The sequence below is a fragment of the Aythya fuligula genome, chromosome 21, assembly GCF_009819795.1.
Source record: "Aythya fuligula isolate bAytFul2 chromosome 21, bAytFul2.pri, whole genome shotgun sequence".
Lineage (NCBI taxonomy): Eukaryota > Metazoa > Chordata > Aves > Anseriformes > Anatidae > Aythya > Aythya fuligula.
Window position 1 is genome coordinate 4,148,273 of NC_045579.1, and position 17,936 is coordinate 4,166,208.

The 17,936-nt window shown below is 40.0% G+C and overlaps 1 protein-coding gene across 4 annotated transcripts in view; it reads left to right on the forward strand.

The window, feature by feature from the left end:
• The first annotated feature begins 3,469 nt into the window (after positions 1-3,469).
• Positions 3,470-17,936, forward strand: part of CLSTN1 (calsyntenin 1) — a 38,960-nt gene continuing 24,493 nt past the window's right edge. For all 4 annotated transcript variants that reach the window (XM_032201637.1, XM_032201639.1, XM_032201638.1 and 1 more), the window contains exons 1-2: positions 3,470-3,726; positions 12,869-12,991. In XM_032201637.1, coding sequence (XP_032057528.1) covers positions 3,657-3,726; positions 12,869-12,991 — 193 coding nt within the window. In that variant the 5' untranslated portion in view covers positions 3,470-3,656. The remainder of the gene's footprint in view (positions 3,727-12,868; positions 12,992-17,936) is intronic.

The window sequence follows — 17,936 nt, forward strand, 5'->3', positions numbered from 1 at the left end:
CACAGCTTCCCTTTGGAACAAGGGTCCAGGTCTAATACCTAAAAATACTGGTGCACATTCTGAGTGTATTCAAAACTGATTACAAGCCTGAGCTGTAACAATCAGATCCAAATGTTGGCTTCACTGAGTATGCCTCACTTCTCTAGATATGATATGCACCAGCTTCCTTTAAGTAGCAGGCAGACATAGGCATTCATTTTTACCTATCACCTTATCTTTTCATTTCTGGCTGCTCAGCTTCATTCTGACAAGTGCAATAAATATGTGTCCTCCTGGGTCCTTGCAAGCTGGGCATTAGTCACACTGTGCATTTCAAGGACATCAGTCCAATAGTTTTTCAGCTGTAACAGAAAACATGTTCTGCCAGGAGCCATTTGTTCCAGTTTTGTTGCTTACTAATAAAATCAAAATCAATGTGTTTTTTTTTTTTTTTTTGAGCTTGAGAAGCAGGTCGGAGAGTAGGAGGGAGATAGGTGGTAAAAATGAAGGTGCTGAAGTTAGTTCTGTGCATTTCTGTGAAATAATGGCATGTGGCATTTCAGAGAAAGTGAGAATCTCTGTCAACTTGTGAAACGCAGTTACCTCTGACAAGTAGTGTAGCTATTGTTTAACAGCAAATAGGATGGTGCATGGTGGGCTTCAAGGGCAATTTAATTCAAATTTTATTTTGTAAAATAAAAGGTAGGTATTTGAGAGGTTGTTGTGTTTGCCATACTTATGGAGTAAGTGCCAATGGAACATTAGTGGTGACATGGATCAGTTTTAATTTGTTGTCTCTGCCACAGATGGAGTACCCATACTATCCATGTCCTCAACCACTGAATTGCCAGTTCAGACCAGTTAGTCATCTAACTAAACAAAATTATCTAACTGAGCTTAAAATACAGGCTAAAGAATTATTGGCTTTACTGAATCAGTGCCTTAGTCACAACTGACTCGGAGGAGTTTTGCTCAGAGGGAGATGCAATCAATGCCTTCTCCTGCCTTGGAATTTTCCCAGTTTCATCACGACTGATTTTGCTGATTATTTTCTCTGAGCTGATAGTGTCATTGTGCGATAAATAAAGTGTTCCTGGACACAGCATTTATTCCCTTAAAAATGTCTCCTCTTTCTAGTTCTGCAGAATCAGAATCATCTAAATGAGTCCAGATGGTAACACTGAAGTCCCCTTCTTACTACGGTCAAATGTAGAGTGCCTTTCCCCACATTAATGCATTATACAGACAGAGTGGACTATGGAGCAAATTCAACTCTTTGAGATCTATCTTCTCTGCCATACCTAATGAACCTAAGTTGTTCTACAATTTAAAGGTAAAAAATTATTTTGCAGAAAGTATTAGTATATGTGATCGTATGTATTTGCCTGACAGCTGGCCACTGACTTACAAGCCCTCTTCAGATACTATCATATTGATATTCAGACTTGTTTATTCCTAATCTAAATCCAGTACTTGGGCAAAAGAGGTGTTATATTGTGCATTCACCAGCGGGCAATCATTTTAACTGATGACCTCTTGCCTCACAAATCTTTACTCATAGGGGTGTTTTTTTCCTGAAGCATTAAGTCGATAAGGCTAGTCTGAGAGTCATACTGAGCTGAACAGTCCTTCTACTCTTCATACAAAAGAAAAATACATGATGTAGCATACCATCAGCTGAAGCTGCGTTGGCAGAATGTAAAGACTCAGCTATCTGGCAACAGATGGGCTACAGGCTTCTTCTGACACGATCTGCCATCCAGCATATGTTAGGCTGAGAAATCAAGGGGTTTTAGACTGAGGCTTTACCTTTAAAAAAAGAAAATGTCTTAGCTTTTGAGAAAGAAGATAGCCTACATCATACAGTCAATGAAATAAATGTGGACTAACCTGGTTGCTTGGTGAAGGCACAGGATGGTAATTGGGGCACTGTTCGGTGTAGTGTACCACACTATCTTGAAATTCCTTTTCTGCTCGACATGCGTTCATATTAGCAAATGTGTTTAAGGTACAGCAAGTCAAGATGGCTGGATTTTAAGGATGGAAAAAACCCTCGATGGGGGCAGAACAGCTCGCCTTTTGTTTATCTGCGTGAACTGTCTTGCCAATTTTACATCTTACTGCAGACCAAATCCTGTCAACTTGCTGAGACCTTGGGGATGGATCAAGGACCATGAATAAGTGGGCTTCTCACTGTTGGATGGCTGGACCCCCAACCAAAATTTGGGGTAAACAGGTAGTGAGCAGAGAATGCTAACTAACAGCACCAGGCTTGGCTTTGGGGGGTGGGAAGGGGAGGGTCTAGAACAGATCAGACTTGGTATTTAAGTCACATATGTTTTAAAATAAATACCACATCTCTAGGATCTTGAACATTCTGGATTTTATTTTTACTTCACTGTGGGAGTGGAATGGCTAATAGGTACAAAACATGAGTAGTCATATCTAATTATAAAATAAGTTGGTTGCATTTTAGCTGTCAAAACTCTAATCGTGGTAAGGCATTTCTTCTTCTTTTGAAGCATTTTCAAATTGAAATTTTTGACTAGAAAGCAAATAACTTTTCTGTTACAGGAGAGATTGTGTAATTTAATTGTTCTATGAAATGTCTTGATTTAGATAGAACTTGTAAATGTTTCCAGCTAGAATTAACAGACCTCTGCACTGTTAAAACTCAGTAAAACTATGGCAAAAAAAATGTTTCTCAGTCTGCAGAGGGTTCACCCAAACTGCGAGTGCTGCCCTCGCTCCATTTGCGCAGGGCTCGTGCTACGTCACGGGCCCGTCATTCCCTGCAGCGTGTGTGCAGTGGGGATGAGCACCAAGGAAAACCTCGCAACGTCAGTCCCCAGCTCTAAAAATGAGCACTCGGAGAGGCGTGCAGTGGTGCACTGAGGTGTGTGTGTGGTTGAAAGAGACAGATCTCTGCAGGACTGCAGTTTTACGGCCAAGAAACCAGAGCAAGGTGTGTGCGTGTTGCACCAGGTGCTGGTTTGCTCCCTGCCTCCAGGTGTGGAGGGGTTGTGCATCCTGCCTGAGGCAGCACCGGTCACTTAGCAGAAGGAAAAATAAACAGCTTTTTCCTGATTTTTTTGGTTAAAAGATCTGTAAAAGAATTTAAATGGCTCTGTGAGGGTTTTAACTCTTCCTGGAGTGTTGGGGTTTTTAATCAGCACTCAACTCCGCTGTGCAGCTTCAGCGGGGCATCAGCCCCTTTCCCTTAGGTAAAGTTCAGCTGTACAAATACACCCCCAAACCAAAAATAAACCAATAAACCCCCCCAAAAAAAAACGCTCCCCCGGGGCAGGGCCGTGCTCCTTTCCGCCCCCCGGCCGCCCCTCACATGGGCTCTCCCGTATCCCCTCCCCGGCTCCATTGGTTCGCTCCCTCCCCCGCTTGGTAACGGGCTCGGGGGGGGGGGGGGGCGGCCGCCATTTTAGGTGCCGCTCGCGGGGCGCCGCGGCAGCGAGGCGGGGGAGGGAGGGAGGGAGGGGAGGAGAGAGCCGGCGAGCGGAGCGGGGCAGCGCAGCGCTTCTCCTCCCTCCCCTTCCTCCTCCTCCTCCTCCTCCTCCTCCTCCTCCTCGGGGCCGAGCCCTCCGCACAGCGGAGCCCGGACCAGCGGGGGCGCCACAGCCGCCCCGCCAGCCGGGGGTGCCCCAGCACCGCTCGGCGCTGCCATGCCGGCCCCCGCCCGCTGCCTGCTGCTGCTGGCCGCGCTGCTCTGCGGAGGAGCCGGGGCTGCTCGAGGTAAAAAAAAAAAAAAAAAAATTAAAAAAAAAAACAGAGCCTGGGGGGAAGGAAGGAAGGAAGGGGCACGGTGTCCTTGATCCCCTCGGTGTTGCGGGAGGGGATGCTGCGGGGGGGGGGGGCTCGTTCTGCACCTGCGGCGGTGTGCATGGGGGTGTCGGGGGGAGCATCGCCCTCCGCGCTCACCTTCACGGTTCCCTCAGCGCTTTTTCTCCCCCTCGAAGGTCAGCCGGGGGCCGTTATGTAACCGTAACGGCCGCCCCCGGCCTCGTGGGGGTCACTTGTTGCCTGGGGGGAGGTTTTGGAGCTGTGAAAATGCGGCGGGGCCGCCGGCCTGCCCTGTCCCGGCGGGGTGTGCCAGAGCCCCCTCAGGGTTTGGGCTCCTCGGGGAGAGCCCCGGTGGCCGAGCGAGTGGGAAAAGGGGGAATAAAACACCTCAGGGAGCACCCCCCCCCCGGGGAGCCTCACCTTCAGGGTTACATAAAGAAGGTTTGTTTGGTGGCTGGTGATAACCGTGTCGCTGCGCTGAGCCCTCGGCGGTACGGCGTTGGGAAAACGCTGGCCTTGTGGCTATTGATTGATCTCGGGGAGTAAAAGCATACGCATTGCAGGTCTCCCGAGCAGATTTCAGTGAGAGGCTTGCAAACGCTGCCTACCTGAAGGTTATCCCTGGCATCCAGAGTGCCATTTCTGCAAGATTCAGCTGATCATCTGACGAGGTTTGGGATCCGGCATGTAATTTGAATGCAGATTAGAACTGGGGCTTTAAAATGGCTTGCGGATAGATTGAAGGGAAGTTCCTGATCTTAAAAACAACTCATTAAGGATGCATCTTGCTGCAATTTCCCTACAGAGGATCAAGAAACTGCTCCTGTAATAAAGGGCTCTGCCAGGTGTTTAAATGTGACCATAATTTACCTGTACGAGATCTCTTGAGTGCAATCTATTCACTGCTGTTCTTGGAAACAAATTTTTTTACTGCACCAGCACAGAAACACAACCTCATTGAATTGATGGGCTTTTCTCCATTAGAAAGAATGAATAAAATGAAGAGCAAAAAACATTTTCAAAGAAAGCTAACGCACGTACCTGGAAACGGGTGGCAAGTTTAGATGGCATTTTACTGGGCAGCTCTGTAAGTCAGCTCTCGTGCACTTTGTTACAGGCTGTGCTTGTTTTCAGTCTGACATGCAGAGCTGCTGACTGCAAGTCCTGTTTTGTTAAACTTCATTGCACATAGTTAAACTTCATCACGCATACCTGAGTTAACATACGAGCCTGGGTTTGGCTTGGTTCTCATGATATTTTGGCTGCTCTGGGTTGGCCTCTTAAGAATGTTATGTGAAGCTGTATCTAATGACAAATAAACTGTGGAGAATACAGGAATACCTGGACTAGGGCAGGCTGAAAGGGGTATTCACTTTCATTTCTGTGTTAGGAGAAACATTTTTTTTGGAAGCATGTATGGTAAACTTCCAGTTTTGTGCTGTATTGTCAGTTCCATCTCTTTCAAGCACAGCTTCTCTTTTTTATTTAAAAATAAAAAAATCTGTGACTTTAAACGTCCTTGGTACTAAGGTCATTGAGCTTTATTTTACACTGTGAAAACTGAATTGCACTTGGTTCAGAAATGTGCAGAAATGGAGTAGAAGGACTAGACCAGAGTGGTGAGTTTCACTCTCCAGTCCTGCATATTCCTGGGTTAGGACAACCAGTTTATTTTGTGATGAAGGAAGGAAACAGAAATTGCTTTTGGTGAATGTGTTCTTGCATAAAAGTTAGGTGTGAGCCTACCATCTCCTCTGTAGTTAATTTAAGGGGTACAAATGGTGGTATTAGGTTTTGAAGAAGCATATTCCTGTCCAGTTCATGCAAAATGCTTAATTTAACTGAATTTATCTTATAATTAGTCAGGTTGACCCAAATATTTCCGAACTTGTTTGACTAATATTGCAATGGGAAAGCAGTAGTTAGGAATGCATTGAAATATTTATTTTTATCAAAGTGAATTAATTGGGTATTTATCAACAGAGCTAAGTGGGAGGTGGAACGGAGTGACTTGCCAGAGGAGAAGGCAGTGCCTCTAATGGCTCCTTTTTCCATAGTTACTGACCAGGTCAAGCATTATAGCCCTGTGTTGCCTTGGACCCTATCTGATTTACTGTCATTTAGGTAGAGAGAGCATTGATCAAAAAAAAAAAAAAAAAAAGTACTCTGATTTGTGATTATTTCAGGAAGTTATCTGGTAATATAAATGTCTTAAATCCAAACCACAAACCACTTTGTCACTACAACTGTTTTACTGCAGATATTTCTTTGACATAGGAACAGCCTTTATAGTACATGGCTGGTGGTTAGGTTTCTTTCTCTTTTTTAGTGGGAGAGAAGTTTTAAGACTACCTTTAAGCATTATGAAGAGACAGTTTGGTGGTGGTTGTTTTTTTCCCCTAAGGATTTATGAAAGTAAGAGACCACAGAGAGGAGGCAAAAGTAACCAATGCTAGAAATTTCTGTGATGCATAATGCTTAGGAAAGCACAATTTAGAGTCATCTGCTCAGATCAAATAACTAGCAGATTTTTTTCATCTGTTTTTCTATTCATATTATGTATAAACTAACACTGCTGTGGAAATCGAAATGGAGGAGTGGTGGTCTGAGCTAGCATTCTTTGCTGTGTGGTTAGGATGCTGTCATTGCCAGTTGCCATTTCCCAGATTATTAGACTGCAGGTTGTACTGTCTGTGCCAAGTTAGCAGGAAAATTTATCAATAGAAACTTTCTAGACTCTTGTATCTTTGGTTTGAGAAATTAATGTTTTTATAGACTTGAAATCAGAAGTTTCAAATCACTGGAAAGATTTTTTCTGAGGTCAGAAGCTAGGCTCCAGGACTTCCATTTCTCGTGGAAGATGGAAGGCTTGAAGTTAAACCCAGGTCAGGCCTCAGGACAAAATAACATGAACATCTTGTCCCAAACAGATTAAGTTAGTCTGGTATTCTGGGTAAAACAGCATTTTCTGCTGTGGAAATGTAAATACTTGATAGCTTGCTGGCTCATAGCTATGAAACTGTTTTAGAGAGTGGAAAAAAAATTACATAGTCATTGACTTTTTCTGAACAAAAGCCCTTTCATCATTTTTCTGAGCCTTATCTCTCATTCTGTTTCGTTGTGTTTAGAGCATTCTCTATGAAATTTTGTTTATGATATTAAGGGGCATCCATCTTGTTGCATTATCGTTATCGTCAGAGAAAGAAGTGATGCTTCAAAACATGGGAGAGTTCAGTAAGTCAGAAGCCTTGGTCTTAAATCTTGTTTTGCACTCTAATTTATTTGATTCATGCTGGTTGACTCCCATTGGCTTCACTAGGAACTAAACCTCCTTAGGAGCCTTAAGAAAGGATTATTAGAAAACCTCAGTGCCTTGGAAGAACTGTCTTTCTGGCCTTTGTTTATGGCATTAGGTCTCATCTCACTTGCTTTGTACTCAGATTGAAAACAAGTTGCTGCTACTACTCCCAGTTGGTTTCCCTGTTTTTAAAAGGAGTCAACAAGTACAGCCAGAAGCGCTGGCTATACTGAGATGATATTTGCTCTATTTGTAAATTAGATTCCCTTTCAAGGAGTCAAGTTTATAAATATGACAACAGTTAGAAAGTGATTTCAGCTTCTGCACTATAACTAGCAACATTTAAGAGAACATGTATTAAATTTATGTTTACAGTTAAAGGCTTATGTTTTCTATTTTGGTGTTTGCATTTAGTTTAAAACATTTTGAATTTCATTTAAAAAATGAAGGCTTTTTTTTTGCCTCAATCCTATTTAGGCTATTTTGTGCTGGGATATTTTTTATTTTGCTGTTTTCCTTGCGAGGCTTTTATCCCAATTGGAATTTGGTCACTATATCTTCATTTTAAGATATTTGGTGCTCTGAATATTTCTTATGCTGTAGCTGTGGGTAATAAAAACAAATAAGCAACTCGTTTCTCATCTGTCATTTACATGTTCTATCGTTTCAGGCTTTTAGCAAAATCTCCATGTGTCTTTGCCCAAATAAAATTGGATTTAAGCAACTGGTTCCATGTAGAACAGGAAACCCACTGCAAGTGGTGATAAACCAGAGAATTTTCCCTAGGCAGAATATATTTTAATAAACCTGTTGAATTCTTACAGCCGTTAGTCTGAATGTAGTGTTTGGAGAATTAGTGCTAATTGTCCAAGCTTAAGCTATAAGCACTGATAGCTTAATTTACAAACATTACCTTGTGCTCCTGATATATGACAGTTGAGCTCCGAGAGCATAAATTACAAGGGCTCCTTAACTGTGGTAGAGAATCTGAGATAGCGATCTGGAACTGTGGAATGAATTTCAACCACCTGCATTTCCTGCATCTAAGCACCATAGAGGTTAATGTTGGTGTATGCCCTTGCCCTTTACCCAGTCCCTCTCCTACTACAGATTTATCCCTCTATATTTTGTTACAGCCTATAGTTCCTATGTCCCAGTAATAGAAATTGTAGTTCATCTTTAAAACCAGTGCTATAGATTATAAAAATTCCATAATATCAAGAAATTCAGCGTTTTAGCAGAACTTATGTTCAGTTTTATCTCATTGTTTGTAGCCAGTTACAAGATGACAATTTTTGGTAAAATCCTAGGTATGAGACCTACTTAAATAAACAAAGAAAATTGATCTTTTCATTATCACTGATGTATTTCAAGTTGTTTATATGCAAGGTTAATCCTTACCCTTTTCTAACAGAAAATAGAGGCACGGCTCTGAATTGTCGGCTGGTGAGTGTAGGGCAGGAAGAGAACACACATAATCACACCATGCTACACCCTTTCTTATTAAACTTTGCTTTCAGGGTGGAGAAAGTATGTTTTACTGTGTACATGCTTTATTTCTTGGCTGAGCTGTATTTTTCTCTGGTTATCTACCACATAAACTTTTTCTCATACTGATGTTGCTTGAAATTTCATCAGATCGGTGCTAACTTATAAATATTCAAGCTTTAGTGTTTTTATTGTCTCACCGAAAAGCACATGTGTATTCTCTTACACCGAGAGGAAGACTTGTCACACAGAAGAGGTACACTAATCAAAATTTTGTCAGACCTTTAGGGCAGAAAAAGAAGGACAATTTACTTAGGTCACTGAGTGCAATTCGTTCACATTGTCAGAGAATACCTTCATGCATTTCTGGATTGTTCATGAAGTCTCAAAGGTGAATTTTAAAAGTGAATATTTTATCTACTGTCATTTAAGCATCTAGCTATCAAAGTGCCTAATACCTCTTATTGAGTTCATTCAATCTGTTTTATCTGTTAATTCTTACAAATTTGTTTTGATACACATCGTCTTGATCTAAAAATATGTCGCACGGCTGAACAACACCATGTATTTGAAGTTGATATCCAGAAGAAAAAACTGTTGTCAGTGACAGCCCTTTCAGGTTGAGGTGTCTCTAAATCTGCAGTTACGTAGGTGCCAGATCCCATTTAAGTCAAATGAATTTCTGACCACTTGTAAGAAGATAACTGAAGTCCTCAGAAGGGACTGCGTTAAGTATATTTAACTTAAATGTGTTCACATCCAAATACCAGCACTGAGTTCAGATGGATTAAAACTGTAGCTTTTTATTAAAGTCTAGCCCCGAACCCCAGTGTCCTGTCCAACACGTGCATTTACATTTATTAATTCTTTAAAGCAGCAGGAAAGGATTGCTGCTGGTTGATCTGATGGATTGCATTCTGCAGCATCAGCCCTTGTTCTTGGGGAAGCATCCTTTCTTTAGGATATATTCCCTTTCTGCAGAACAGTCGGCAGTTGTTTGAGTTGGTATTAATAAAAGCTGTTCTGTTCAGTTTCATGGGAAACTGAGCATACCCACCTAGAGTGGATGGCATTTTAAAAACCTGTGTTCAAAGCACACATACTTCATCTTTCCTCCCACAGCTTAGCAGCAATTATCTTTAGATAAACCAGGTTGAGTTGAACAGGTGGCTGTGCTCACCTTGCAGATGCACGTTCGGTCATTGCCCAGTAGCAGTAAAGGCTCTAGCATGAGCTTTACAACTCCTTTTGCTACTAGGAAAAAGAGCTATGCCTAGCTGTTTATAAAAATTCTTGGCTGCTAAAAACTAAATGGAAGGACAGGTTGCTGAAGATTGCTAGGGAAGCTTCCTCCACTTGACTACATTAAATACTAGTTGGGATTTACAGCAGATTCCAGTTGAGGCTCTCCCAGATAGTGTGAATATTGTATTTCAAGGAAACCAGTGTAGTTTATCCTAGTTAAATGGCAAGAGATTAACAGCTCAGGCCACTTTGTTAGTGTCAAGTTTGGAACAGGCTGACTGTTTCAGTTTGCAGTTAGCAGTGTGGCTTTGGAAAACTTTTTCTGCGGATTCCAGGTATTTTGTATCGTTTACAGGGGAAAAAATGTGAAAGAAGAGGTTTCAGTCTAGCATTTAATAGTATTTAAGCCAGCTGATACTATCCACAGTTGGTTCGAGGGAAGCAGAAATGTACTGCTCCTAAGCTTGGCCTTGTATTTCACATAACAGATTGAGAATTTTGTACAGTAGGTGGTTATGCTAGAGTCTGGAGATCACAGGTCCGGATAACGGGCCTTTCCCGGATACTCAGCAGTAAGTTTGGTTAGTGATTTAAAACCCAGTGATGTTTAGCCTTCATAAACACAAAGGGATTTCAGCTTTATGTTTTAAAATCCGGTGATGTTTTAGCCTTCCTAAACACAAAGGGTTTTAAGCTTTATGATTTTGTCTACGGCACAATAAAATGACATGACTTTGCTTTTAACTGGGCCTGTTGTTTGAAGGTTGACTAGACTTTGCAGATGCTTAGCATGCTCATCATAATTGTGTTCATATGTGGTTATGGTACTTTAAGCTTTTATAGAACTCCCTACCCTACTGTAATGGGATTTACCATAGCTTGCTAAATTAGGAGAGGTTTCTCAGTGCTTTAAAAAAAACAACCAACAACTACATTTAGAAGCATTAGAATGGAGAAGCTTTTTTTTTTTTTTTCTTTTTCTGGCAGAGATCTGTTCTTGTATTTCATACTAGATCTTGTAAAGACTAAGCTGAGCAGATGAAAGGCCTCTGAAATGTTCAGTCAAGGTATAACTGCCGCAGGTACACCAACAAAAATACACAACTGCATCCTCCTTGTGCTTCTAACTGCTGATGCTGTAGTAGTGATGCACTTATGGTTTAAACCAGATCCGAATTAGGAGACCTGTTTCAATTAGAGACACTTCTAACAGTTACTGGCGCCTTCCCTCAGGGGGAGGAATGATGTGTTGGTCCCTTTGAACGCGATGAAGTTTGTTTTAAAACACCAAGTTCCTTGGAGGGTGCTGCAGCCGCGTACTTCTCTGGGTAAATAGAACAATGTGGCTGACATTTAGCTGGCTATTCGGTATGCTGAATATTGAAAGCATGCCCATGTGAGTGTATTGAGGCAATAAAGATAGTGTTGCCATATTGAGTAAAACCACACGGCGGTAATTAAACACTCTGCATTAAAATAGTTCATTGCAAATTCTCTCTTGCTGAATCATGATGTATGAAGAGGTTATATCCTGTCTATCAGTTTGTTGCTGCTAACCAGTAAAAGATGGCAGATGAAAGCATATTGGGAGAATGTTATGGCTTCCCATATGAGTTCTCCACATCTAGGTTTAATCACTGGTTTAAGTGTCATTTTATCACCTTTTTTTTCTTCTTTAATTTCCCAGGATAAGCATATGACAGACATCTTGAATGCATTTTAGCGTGTTGGAGAGGCAGGATTCAAAAGTCCAGGTTAGCCTTGCATCCCTGCCTCTTTTGACAGTCTGCTTGTATAATTCTGCAGCAGAGTGAAATAGCAGGACTCGTCTGCACAGGAGTGTGCTAGTTGTCACATTGGCTCTGTGAAACAGTTTTTGGGGCATCCGAGTGAATGTTTTCCAAAGGGTCTAAGTAGCTAGCTACATACAGCCTTCCAGAATTACATCTGAGCAATTAGTATTAATTCAATAAGCAAGAAGAGTACATGGTAGCCAGAGATGTTTTAGGAAATGATAGATATACCTTGTCCCAAACAATTTAGGTGGAACTGATGCATGATAGGATCTCAGCATGAAGAGAGCTTAGACCAAGGGAAAAAATGTTCAGCTGTCAAGAGAAAGTAGTTGTTACACCACATTTGCTGGTTCTATGGAATAAGAGCTGTATTTATCTTTAACAAGTATGCCATAAAGATAAATAACAACTAAATCTTTCTCACATCGGATTGCCAAGTAGTAGATGGTAACCTAGTAGGTAACATATGATTTTGTCTTGCATCTTTCATGATGTTCTTGAAAAAACTATTTTGCAAGCTGACAGTGAAAGATACTGAGATTCTTTGCAGCAGAGGAAGACCAGTCATCTTAAACTTGCTCAGGCCATCAGTTTACAGAGTCCTTTATGCAGAGTCGAAGAATGCTTTCATGGGTGCTGCTTTAGTGGAGCTTCCCTGTCTCCTAAAGCAACTACTGCACAGGCAATATAAAAAGTGGTCTGTATTTTACTTAGGTTTCAAGGCATTCCATTAGATATCGGAAAAGGCCTATGTAAAAACTAGTTAAGTTTGATCTTTCTTCTATTTGTTCTCTTAATATTTATAAACACAAGAAAATAATCTGAAACTAGAGGAAGTGTTCACTGGTAATACCTGTACTCTGAAGGATAAACTACCAGCTGGAGAGAAGCAGAGCTTAAACAAACCCACGTGGTTCCTGTTGGTTCTATTTTGGTCTGGTGCTGAATGTGTATTTTCTAGTGTTGTGTTGGCACTGATGACAGCAGCTCCCCATCACTGTTAAAAGGTTTTTGAATTGCACTTCAGGGGCATCTTAAATCCCATCGTAGTTAAAAGAGACTAATTTAGATTTTCGGAGTTAGTTTTGGAAAGCCTACAGGGACACTGATTTTTTTCTTAGCCAGGATTTTGTCCCAGATTTTTGAATTTAGTCAAATGTTGATTCAGATTCAGAGGAAGAAAAAATGAAGTAGGTATTGCAATGCCTTTTTGAGAAGACCTTAGTTTCAAAATTCTTAATCTTGTATTTTTTTTTTTTCCTTTTAGTTAACAAGCACAAGCCATGGATTGAAACAACGTATCATGGTATAGTTACAGAAAATGACAACACAGTACTCTTGGACCCCCCCTTAATAGCTCTGGACAAGGATGCACCGCTGCGTTTTGCAGGTAAAGAATTCATCTGCTTTTTTTCTTTCTTTTTCTTTCTTTATTGTATTTTTTTTTAATAAGTGGAAATGCTTTCTTGATGGCAAATATTGTGTGTTACTGTGTCTTCCCTAACAGCAGCATAATGTTTTGTAGCAGTTAGACCCTAGAAATGTTTCTCCATGGACCAGAGTTTTATTTGATATTTACAGCTATATCCAAATATTCAATCTGGACAGTATATTGCAGGTATTCCATACTCCTTTCAATTTCATGTTAATTTTTCTGGATTTCTTTGCATAATGTCTAACCTTTTCTTTCGTCCTCTGGATTCCACATTTCACAGCATTCAGTCTGGGAGTTCTAAAATAATATATATATTTTTTTTTATTATTCTGAATAGAGTTCTTAGTTTTCCTGGTGGTTTTGATTTATGTCTTAAAAGATGGAGAAAACCATGAAAACAGTAACTAATAGAATTAAGATTGCATTTCCTCTCTGCAGTATTTGGGCTGAGAATTTCTGTAGAAATCCAGACTTTCTGTGCTCAGTTTGTAAAGCAGTTTGGGGTGTTTTAAAAAATGGACATTCTTCTACTCAAAGAATCACAAGTAGTTTGTAGCTTAGTCTGTGTCACAGAGCAGAGATGGTATAGGGAATATTATTTTCAACACTTTTTTTCTCTGAGAAATGTGAAGCTTCACTTATTTAATAATGGAATATATTTTATAGTTGAGGTTTCTTTAGCTATGAGATAGCGTTAGAAATCTGATCTCTATTTAATTTCGGGAGGAACTGTGGAGGGAAGCTTGGCTCTTTTGAAGTCGTCCTCAGTGTCAGCTAGGAACCGTCTGAAGTTCCTGCATCTGGGAAGAGTTTGAATGCTTCATGATTAGTAAGCATGAACTGGTCTTGCTGGTGTACAGAGTATCTTCCCAGATAATGGAGTTTTTCACCAGTGTGCTAGCATAATGCTTACCAATTATGAGATTTAAAAGTAAGCTGACTATTTATAGTAGTCCTGCAATTTTCTGTTAGGTTAGTGGGGTACAGCTGAGGAGGTCTTCTAGGTGCTGTACAGCTCCGTGAGCGGAGCATCTCAGAACCATGAGGATTGCAGCCTAAATAGATGAAATTGATAATATGCCATTTCTTTTGCTTTGTTTTTCTTTGTTTCAGATCAGAGAGCTAAAGCACAGATAATACTGCATTTTTATAAAAGTCAGTGATGAATTCAGGTTTTCTATCTCCTGTGTGCCTTAGTGTTTTGGCACTGGGACTGTCTTAAAGGCAGTTTCTCCTCAATCAAAGAATATAAAGAAGGATGCACAAGCCATTTGCAAAATGCAGACTTACTATTTGACTTCTAACATCGGACTAGCAGCTGACCGTTCTCTTATATTTTCTGCAATAGGTTCTGCAGAATCTGCAGGTATCTAAATTAGGTGTAGCAGTTAACACGTGATTATGTTTTATACTTGCAGAAGCTTACTTGGCTAAATACAATTTTAAAGGATTAGAATCCTAATAAAATGCCTAGAGGATGTGGCCTTAGCCATTTTGGGGAACATAGCTTAGATTAGCTTCAAGGAGGAAGCTACAGGAAAAGAGAGTGATTAAATTAAAAGCCATTTGAAATGTTCAGCATGCAAACTGCATTATGTGCTACAGTGGCATGGTAAGGTGGTCACAGTTTCTTAAGGTGGCACTTGAAGTAACATTTTTGTTGCTTTATATTAAGAATGAAATCATCTCCTAGCCTGCATTACAAATTCACGAAGTTCAGTCTTAATGGAAAACTTCTGAAATTTAAACTTTCACATGAGTTAGATAGACATGGGTGATGCTATTAAATGATCCTAACTGGAAATAAAACTATTGTCTATGAAAAAATATTTCATCCCCAAATGAAGATGCTTGTATTGGGATCTCTCTCTTTTTACTTAAAAGATACTGTATAGAATCATTTGGATTGCATACATGGTGATTGGGAGAATGTGAAACATTGAAACATCTCTTGCAGTTCAGTACTTTAAATGTAGGCACTAGTAGTTTGAAGTGTTCAACAGATTTTGAAAGCAGCAATTTTATACGTCTTGGTGGATAGTGAAGTTTTCTTGAGTGTTGGATGTGATGAAGCTTTAAGAAAGTACTGGCAGAATATTCTCGAGTAGATTGTCAGATTTGCAGAGGAAAGACCCGTGTCAAAGCATCACTTTAAATGAGACTGCTTTTCTATTGTGTTGAACTAAATTGTATAAACCTGCTTTCATTTAATGAACATTTTTACCAACTGGAAGCTGGCCTTTAATATAAAAGTTTGCATAAACACTATATATTTTGTCTCAAAAACCAACAATTCAGTGGTAGCAGAACAATGGATTCAAAATAGTCATCTTGAATTCTGAATATCAGACCCAAAAATTGTGCAGCTATTTCCATCTTGGTATGACACGGGATCTGAAGTGTGAATGACAATGTGCTGTGGGAATCTGTAAAAGTAACTGTCTGCCATAAAATGGAACAATACTTGAATCCCTCTTTGAGGAGACCAAATGTGGGAGTGGTGTTGAATCAGCATTGCCAATTCTGGTTGGTGGTGCAGTAGCTGTGTCCTGGAATGGAGAATAGCATCGTTATTGTCCAGCAGCATCTATGTGGGTGTTTACGTGTGAGAAGCCCACTAGATTAGAGACAGAATGTTTTCACAGCAAAACAAAAAAACACAGCGTTTTCAGGATTAAGTGGCTGTTTCAGCCCCAAGCAGTATATTCCTATTGCAAATCAAATATATTCTTGCTTCAGAAGGTTATCTGTTTTAATTAGCTGTGCCTCCTAGCTGAGCTGGAAACACTTCTGAACTGCCTCCAGTTAAAATATTTTAGATAGTCTTTTGCTTTCCTTCAATTCTGAACGTGTCAAAACATCTTGAAAGTAGTTCATTTAAGTGCTTTCAAGTACGTGAACTGTGGGGCAAGGAGAAGTGATGTCTTACTGCTTTGCTCCCTCTGCTGTGGGTAGGATCCTAAAATTCAAGTATGCAAAAATAAGTAGGGCTATATAGAGGTCTGTGTTTTGGATAACTTGTATGCTTTCACATCCAAAACAATACGTTTTTAAAGACAGAATTTGAATGGAGTCATGTGAGGTTGCCTTGTGTATCTGAAACAGAGACCCTCTGGAATCAGTCTTTTGCGTCATGATTGTTATGGATCTGCTTGCAAACACAATGGCCATCCTAGTTCAAATGCAGTCATGCTGGAATTTGATCCAGCATGATCCATTTTTTGCTGAAAAATAAAACCACAACAACGTTTTCTATTGTACCTTAGGGTAATTTATGTCTAAAATCAGTTTAATTTTTAAAACTCTTCTTATGGATTTTCCATTTACTATGCAAAAATGAATGAATTTTAATTGCTTTTGAAACAAAGTAGTATACCTGCATGTCTTCACATAGTTGAATGTATTGTTAAGAGAGTATAAAAGAGGGTCTTGCTAGCAAAAGGTTTGAAACGTTTCCTTTGTGGAAGGAAACTTTATTTTTTTGATGCATCTGCAATAGCTTTTTAATTCTCCTGCCCCCTAAGAGAAAAACACCCCTCAGCCACAATATGTTAGTTTCCTCTTACTAATCTGGGATGCAAGAAGTATTTTTGAGGGGGCTAGGAATTTTTGAATTTAGAGCATGAATATGCATAGAGCTTTGAAAATAATCTTGCAGAATCTCAAATTGTTCTTCAAAAAATAAAACAAAATAATCCATCAAGCCTTTTGTCAGCCTCTCCCTGGAGGTGTGTTCACATGTGCCAGTGGGTGAGGGCTGATGCCATGTCTCCCCGCTGTACTGCCAACCCTTGTTTGTTTAGGACACGGAGCTGTGCTGACATCCTGTCTGCAGCAGGCTAGTGTGAATGCAGTGCTCAGCTGGATGGTGGCTGTAAGGAAATGATATGTAGAGAAGATGAATGCCACTGTGTACTCACTGGATTTTGATCTTGTCACATCCAAGGAGTGATTCAACAAATCAAGGAGTGTTACAACAAATGTGGTGTACAGCCATATCTGTAAAATGAGATGATTTTACAACAGTAAGTACAGCTGAGTCAGAGCACTTGGAAATAAAGTTCTATCCCAGTTATGTGCTTCCAATATATCAAATAAAAAAACAACTTGGCAGATCAATCTTCATTTTCTTTTAAGATTAGGAGAGGTAGCAATTTACTTCAGTAGTGAATCTCAACTTCAGGATTAAATGAGAAAAAGTGATATATATATATATATATATATATATATGTATGACAAAGCTTGAAACCTTAGGGAGCATATCTGCCACTAAATGCATTGTATGGGACTAAGCTTACTTAGTGGTAATGAAAAAAATTAACTGAAAAAAAATATCTATTCTATTTCTCTGCAATATAAATATATGAATTTCTTAACTGAGATGAAAATGAATATCATCCATATATGGCAATATTCCTCTGTAAATTGTCCTATTTATCTTGAAGCAGCTCTATAACAGTCTAATATCTTTTGGAGAAAAGAGGAGGAGCTTTCATTTTTGAAATATTTTGTACTTCAGAGAATAAAATGACTCCTTTTTTGCTTCTTTTCATTGAAGAGATGTTTGAGGAAGGGAGCTCAAAAAGCCTTTTAGGTTTGCGTATTTACAGCACTTTTACCCTAAGTAACACTGTTAATAATAATGTGTGATAATAAAAGGGCTTTTTGTTAATCTTGTTAGTGTGAAGTGCAAAATACAATTGTATTGGGTCAGTTATTGTTCTGAGAAATACCTGGCAGGAATTGAGCTGTAGTACACCTTGAACAGAAGCTTTGCACCGTAAAAAGTGTCTGGAGACACATGGGTTGGCGAGCTTATTTGATGTTTTATGCTTGGGAGCCAAAAATACAGTGTCTGACAGCCAAAATAAAATCGGTGTTGGTGCCAGAGCTAAAGGTC